Raw genomic sequence first — 7,112 nt, 5'->3', positions numbered from 1 at the left:
ACTTCGAATTCTTGCAAACTATATTTTAAAAAATGTATATTAAAAAGTACAAACTTAAGTATAGATTTGACTCTAGGATTAAATTTTCACAATCCCTCCTAAACATCAAGAATAGAATTGCCTGTTAGTTTTTTTTTTGTTAATTCAATACGATCAATGGTGGAGACTACACGATTCCTTTCAAGGTAAGGAGTTCGAAAAACAAAAATCAAAAGTAAGGATATATATTATGGTAAAAAAATATATAACAGCCATGCTATACTATACCAAAAACCAAGAAAGACAAAAATAATGAAGGGGGAAGCATACGCCTTCGAGTTTTCCCTTTTCATTTTGTTTCATTCTCTGTCTTGGTCCTCTCTGGGGCGTGCTGCTGAGGAACTTGAGCCTGTTGCCATATTTACAGCCTGCCCGTGTGAAAACCTCTGCAACTGTATCATACGTGAGTAACAGCCATCAGGGTAATTCTTCAATAGATGCGAATGCGAGCCTTGTTCTGCTACTTTTCCATCGTCTATTACTCCAATCACATGGGCGTTTTTTATCGTAGATAGGCGATGAGCAACAATTATGGTGGTCTTTCCTGAGCATGCGCGCTCCAGAGCCTCTTGCACACACCTTTCGGATTCTGCATCCAGTGCACTTGTGGCTTCATCGAGTAGCATTAGTTCTGCCTTTCTTAGTAAAGCTCGAGCAATGGCTATTCTTTGCTTCTGGCCTCCGGATAACTGAACCCCTCTTTCGCCAACAAAAGTTTTGTAGCCATCTGGCAATGACGAGACAAACTTGTGAGCATTTGCTAATGTTGCTGCTTCCATTATCTCGGCTTCTGTTGCTGAATCATGGCCGTAAGCAATATTTTCGTATATGGTCGTTGCAAATAGACTCGGTTCTTGTGGCACTACTGCAATGTGACGCCGCAATGTCTTTAGATTGTATTTACGAATATCTTTGCCATCAATTATAACACGCCCGGATGATGGCTCATAGAATCTCTGAACAAGTGCAATGACTGAACTCTTTCCACATCCACTAGGACCAACAAGGGCAAGAATTTTGCCAGCTCGAGCACGGATACTCAGGTCGCGGAAAACTGGCATATCAGGGCGGGATGGATAAGAAAAGTCCACGTGTTTCAGTTCTACTTCTCCACGAATTCGATCAGGCATTGGCGTGGAATCTGGATCATCAGGTTCAATTTCAGTTTTGCGGTCAAGGAGGTCGAAGACCGACTGCATGGCTCGACCACCTTTAATGAAGTCAGGGGCTAGCGTCAGTGTTTCAGCTGCACCATTCGCAGAGACCATAAGAACCATGAAAACTCTGATCGTTTTTGAGAAGTCAGAGATACCATGCTTCACAAGCCAGGAGGCATACCAGAGACCAAGGGCGTATGAAGCATAAAGTAAAAACTGGGCTATCCCATAACCACTTCCAGCAATTTGTCCCTTCCAAAAACAGCGGCGTAGTGGAGTTTCTAGGTTGGAGGTGAAAAGTCTGACAATCTTGGACTCTGAATTGAAGGCGGCAACAGTTCTCACATTTGCAACAGCTTCTCCTGCCAACTGTGTGGCTTTGGCATGCGCAGCTTCCAAGTCCCCAGAGAATCCTTGCATGAACATTTTCTGTGGGAAGTAAATTATATATTAAGTGACCACTTCAAAAACTGTACCCTGGGAACCCTCATTGTTATATGAACATTATTTTTTAACCTTAGGGGCAATATTACCAGATAAAGATTTAATTTAACGTAATTCTAAAAATGAGCAAAAAATTACATGGTGTCGAATACATGTTTGCGTCGTGTACATTTTAATAAATACAAGCAAACACAGCTATCCTTTATCACATTCATGATTGTTTTTGCAAAATCTTAGGTTGGTCCTTATATTTACCTGTTTCAAGAACTCGAGTTGTCCCGACCAAACATTATCAACTGTGGACATTAAGCACGAGTTTTGCTTGATTATATTAATTATACGATGGACATGCAAGCTCAAAGCCTAATTCAAACGGAAACATAGGCGGACATCTACGTTCCTAAGAACACAGTTTCTTAATGCCATCTATATCAAGCTGTAATTTTTATTTTATATTAAAAAAAGCTGAAATTTTTAAACGTAGTCTTAAAAGCATACCTGCAATACAGTGGCTGCAACAACAATAGGGAAAACAGCAATGAGGACTAGGGCTAGGCGCCATTGCAAAGCAAAGCCAACAGAGCAGGAAACTAGCAGAAGAGCTGAGTTCTGCATGATTACTGAAATTCTGTCCCCAATTGCTGACCTAACGTTATTGGCATCAAGAGCTAGCCTAGCTGCAATTCTAGAGCTCTCGTTTTCCTCCTGATCGAACCAAGCCATTTCGTTTTTCAGAACTGCTGCCAACATTTTCTCTCTTACCCGTTTAGTCAAATTTTCTCCTACTACATCCCAGAAAAAGTGCTGTAGTGTGTTAAATATAAGCGCGGCTGATGAGACACCAATTAATAGATAACAATATTTTTCAATTTCTCTTATCATGTATGCATGGTCTTGATTGTAGTAAACACTAAGAACAACACTGAGGACATATGCAAAGAACGCACTAAGGGTGCCACAAACAACAGAACCGACAGAACCAACTAATGCATAAGGCCACTCTGGAGAATTCATTTTTGCCAGCCGCCAGAAGGAACTAGCTTGTTCCTTAAATGCAAGCTTTTCAATCCTATAACCGGGATATGATACATCTAGAGACAGGCTAAAGTCAGAAGTGGAAAAATCAGATAAGCGGCGTGAGTATGGTGACCGGCCATATGAAGAATTCCTGGTGATTATAGGTGAACTCACGGAGTTTCTTGCACTAGAAGGCCTGCAAAAGAAGAACCGTCAATTAACTAACTATCAATCCAGTTCCTGATTGCATCCAACAGATATTGGTGCACTTCTAATATACTGTTACCATTGTTAGAGTACCTTGCACTACTCTTTCTGGCATTGTTAACGGCAGTTTCATGTGCAACTTCTTGCAGGCGAATGAGTTTGGCATATGTCCCGTTCTCTCCTTTAAACATAAGCTCGTCATGAGTCCCAATTTCAGAGACGCTACCCTGGTGCAGGACGGCAACAAAATCAGCCTTCCGGATTGTTGATAGTCTGTGAGCAATGACAAGAGTTGTTCTTCCAATCATGAAACGATCAAGTGCTTCTTGAACAAGCTTCTCCGACTCAGAGTCTAGTGCACTTGTTGCTTCATCCAAAAGCAAGATTGCTGGATTTTTCAGCATTGCTCTTGCTATAGCAATCCTCTGCTTTTGTCCACCAGAGAGTTGCAATCCTCTCTCCCCTACCTACAAATTTCTTTAATTTAGTATTTCATTTTTTACTGCTTTAAAAACTACCAGTACAATAATTTTGTCAACTTGACAAAAAAAACAGTGATAGATAACCGTAAAAGCTCGGATACTGCAACATAGAGAATAACAAAAGCTAATAATTACATAACTGTAATTTATTAAGGATCTACTTGCTGTTACTAATATATTAATGCATATTTTTCTTCATTTTCAGTGGTCCCTTCTACCAATTCCCAAAAACACATAAACATATTATTGAAATAATAATAATAATTACTATTATCATAATATTCCAATTGGTTGCCCCATCCTGCCAAGTTCAGAAGTCCCTGTTTGTTCCTGAATAAATAAAACCTACTTTGTATCAGCACATGCCTTGTTGACTGAGACCATGTTGCACCTTTAAATAAATTAGATGCATATATGTCTAAACACCTACAGTGTCTTTCCTTTTTTGACTTTTGAGAAGTTAGGTTTTATTAGTTGACCAAACAATGCATTTGGTCTTTAATATAGAAAACAAGAAGATAGCAACAAAAAACAAACAGAGCCACTCCTCTCTGTTTATTAAGATCTATCACTACCCTCACCGTCCGGGCAACTACACTCATGTGCATTAATTTATCATAAACTCACTGTCAACAAGCTTGATTGCAGAATATACATTAAGGATACATCTGTTTTAAAAAAAATATTTTCTAAAATTATAGATTAAAGAAGGTAATTTAGTTTATTGAGTAACCTGTGTGTCATAGCCATCGGTGAGCTTAATGATAAAAGAATGAGCATTGGCAACTCTAGCAGCTTCTTCAATCTCGACGAGGCTTGCATCAGGCCGACCCAAGAGTATGTTTTCTTTGATGGTGGTAGCAAACAGAGCTGGCTCTTGGCTCACCAGTCCAATTTGCTGCCTTAACCATCTAAGCTTTAGGGTCTTTATATCATTTCCATCCAATAAAACTTGACCTGGAAACATAAATTAACATAATAAATATTCGCTGACAAATGCATTAAATCTGTCTGCTTTCACATATGAATGTTATACCTGAGGTCGGATCATAGAACCTCTCAATGAGGGAAACAACAGTGCTCTTTCCAGATCCACTGCTTCCAACCAAAGCTATGGTCTTTCCGGACGGCACACTTAAGGACAAATTGTTTAGTATCAGTACATCTGGCCTCGAAGGATATGAAAAATCGACGTTTTTTATCTCAACTTGTCCTAAAACTGATTCTAGTTCCAATCCCGTTTCACTGTTTCTGTTCACACTCGGTTTGTGATCGATTATTAAAAAGATTTTAGCAGCTGCAACTCTAGCCTTTGCAAATGCAGCCATACTTGGGGCAGATTGTCCTAGAGCACTATAATTACAAGAAGACATGTTTTTAATCACATGTGGATTCTTACAAGATATAGACATATAAATACAATGCAGCAGAATACTCACATTCCTCCTATCATAACTGAGAACATTGTGGCTATAGCAAGTCCTCCATTAGTGTAATGGTGCCTCACCAGATAACCTCCATACCAAAGCAAAAGAGCATAACAACAAAAGACGGTGAAGTACGTAGCTCCAAGTCCCAACCCCTTTGAAAATCCACTCTTATATCCGAGCCTTTGGGCAGTCTTTAAAGCCAATGAGTATGCTTTTAGAGCTCTAGACTCACCGACAAATGCGAAAACCATTCGAATTTGACCAACTGTCTGCAGTTTCATTAGAAATAAGAACATCGACAGACCAAAACACATCAGAAAAATGATTAAAACAATCACATTTCCTCACCTGTTCCGCAATATTTCCAGCCTGTGAAAGAGCTTCTTGGGTCTTGGCAGAGAGCTTAGATAATGTAATTTGGTGGATAGCTCCAATCACAGCTATAAGAGGAACAACAGCAAGTGTGACCAAAGCTAATTGCCACACAGCAGTAAATCCCACCACAAATCCAGAAACAAAAGTTGCCATATAGTGAATAAAATTCCCCAACTGCACACAAATTATAAAGAGCAAGTGCAGGGCAAATCAGACACCATGTAATGTGAAACAGAGGATAAACACAGAGACACAATTGAAGCTTATATCTAAAGTTATTCAATTTCATTGTTTCAAACTCTTACCTTCTCACTAATGGCATCTTGGACCATGACAGCATCAGTGTTAATCCCAAACACAACATCTGAAGTCCTAACTTCAGTATCGAAAAATTGAACATCTTGATTCAAAGCTGACTGTAAGTACTCAATCCTCATTTTAGTTGTTTGTCTCTCTCCAGTCCACATCCAACAAGATATCTCTGCAAATATTTCACAATTAGCATATATAGCCCACTAATACTACAATACATTTAGAAAATATCTCACCTGCCCATGAAGAAGCCCAAATTGCAGCTCCAACTACAAGAAAGTAGAATGCATACTACACACATAAAACAGAGCAACTAATCAACACTAGGCCTTATAAGAGTGTGCATGACAATACATATATGCATACAATCTTTGTAAACAGTCATCACCTTGAGCACTTCTTGAGTCATCTTATCAATATTGTCAGCATTAGAACCAAAAGAATTAACAAGATCTGCAAAGAACCTAAGAAACACAGGCAAAGAACAGCCATGAACAAAAGCTCCAAGAGTGCCAATAATCATCAAAACATAATCTAATCTATCAGCAAATCTGAACAGCTCTAAAAACCCAACTGCAGCAGGCTGTTTCTTCTTATCTTCATCTGTTTTCTTGGAACTGCCCTGATCAGAAGTACCCTCCATTTGTGTTTTAAACTTTGGAACTTGTTCTTGAGCTTTATGTAATGAAGTTGCTTGTGGTTTACTAAAGGGTTGAGCTTGTAAGTGAATTTGAGTAGGAGGTGGTGTTGATACTACAAGTTGAATGCCTTCAGTTTCAGAACATTTCCACTGTTCTGATGATGATATAATACTAGTCTTATTGTTGTTGTTATTATTATTGCTCTTTATTTCCTCCTCCTCATATTCTTGTGACATTGCTTTACATTTACGAACTAACCATCCCCCTCCTCCCTCCTCTTTTATCTTCTCTCTCCACCGCTTTCATTTTCTTTTATCTTTACATTTATTTTTGGATCTCAGTTATTGTTTATGTTTAACAAAGATGTTATAAATAACGGAAATCGAAGAATTGGAAATACAATATTTATTTATACACAGTAATAATTCTACTTCTATAGTTAATTGCACTTAAAAAAATTGTGTTCTACATTGCAGAATTAACATTTTTTAGAATAAACATGATAAAAATTACATATTAATGTAGACAAACATTTTTCACACATTATAAACACAAAAAGTTGACATAGCTCCGATAAATGTTAAGTAGCTACGCAAAATTTTATGCACTATAATATAGTTGAATAGTGGGAAGTATAGTATTTTTTTCGAATCAGTTATATACGTATACAACAAAAGTGGAACTCTTGAAGTTAGCTCTAAATACAAAACAGATGCACCAATTTGAAGTAAGCATTGACAGAGAGGCTTGTGTGTTAAACAGTTGGTTTGTTGTTGCTTGCTTGGTAAAACACAAACAATAACAAACAGTGAAAGTGACAGATGAGAGCACGCTATACTATACTAAAACTATGGCTAAGGGGCTAAGGCTGTGCCTATTATTCAAGATTTGGGCATCCGACAGACAGGAGAAGAATACTAGGTGTAAACTTGACATTGGATTTTTGACCAAAACTCACTGCTTTTACTGCCATTAACAGTTTCTTTTATACTACCCCACTACAATCTT

The 7,112-nt window shown here is 38.2% G+C and overlaps 1 protein-coding gene across 1 annotated transcript; it reads right to left on the bottom strand.

Annotated features, from left to right (window-relative positions):
- Window positions 1-208: 208 nt before the first annotated feature.
- Window positions 209-6,374, bottom strand: LOC141688926 (ABC transporter B family member 1). Its single transcript, XM_074493073.1, has 10 exons — window positions 5,852-6,374; window positions 5,700-5,754; window positions 5,457-5,632; window positions 5,125-5,325; window positions 4,786-5,045; window positions 4,383-4,699; window positions 4,080-4,303; window positions 2,958-3,331; window positions 2,139-2,853; window positions 209-1,625 (listed from the first exon to the last, which is right to left on the bottom strand). Exons 1-10 carry the CDS (start codon window positions 6,338-6,340, stop codon window positions 339-341), a joined length of 4,098 nt encoding a protein of 1,365 aa, XP_074349174.1. The 5' UTR covers window positions 6,341-6,374; the 3' UTR covers window positions 209-338.
- Window positions 6,375-7,112: the final 738 nt, after the last annotated feature.

The sequence above is a fragment of the Apium graveolens genome, chromosome 10 (genome assembly GCF_009905375.1).
Source record: "Apium graveolens cultivar Ventura chromosome 10, ASM990537v1, whole genome shotgun sequence".
NCBI classification, from domain to species: Eukaryota; Viridiplantae; Streptophyta; class Magnoliopsida; order Apiales; family Apiaceae; genus Apium; species Apium graveolens.
Note: the sequence above shows the minus strand (reverse complement) of the source record. Positions and strands in the feature narration are given on the sequence as shown.

Coding starts and splice junctions, on each gene's coding strand:
- LOC141688926 (XM_074493073.1), bottom strand. CDS start 6,340: ATGTCACAAGAATATGAGGAGGAGGAAATAAAGAGCAATAATAATAAC. Junction 2,854..2,957: donor GCCAGAAAGAGTAGTGCAAG/GTACTCTAACAA, acceptor CTTCTTTTGCAG/GCCTTCTAGTGCAAGAAACT. Junction 1,626..2,138: donor TTGCAGCCACTGTATTGCAG/GTATGCTTTTAA, acceptor TACTTCCCACAG/AAAATGTTCATGCAAGGATT.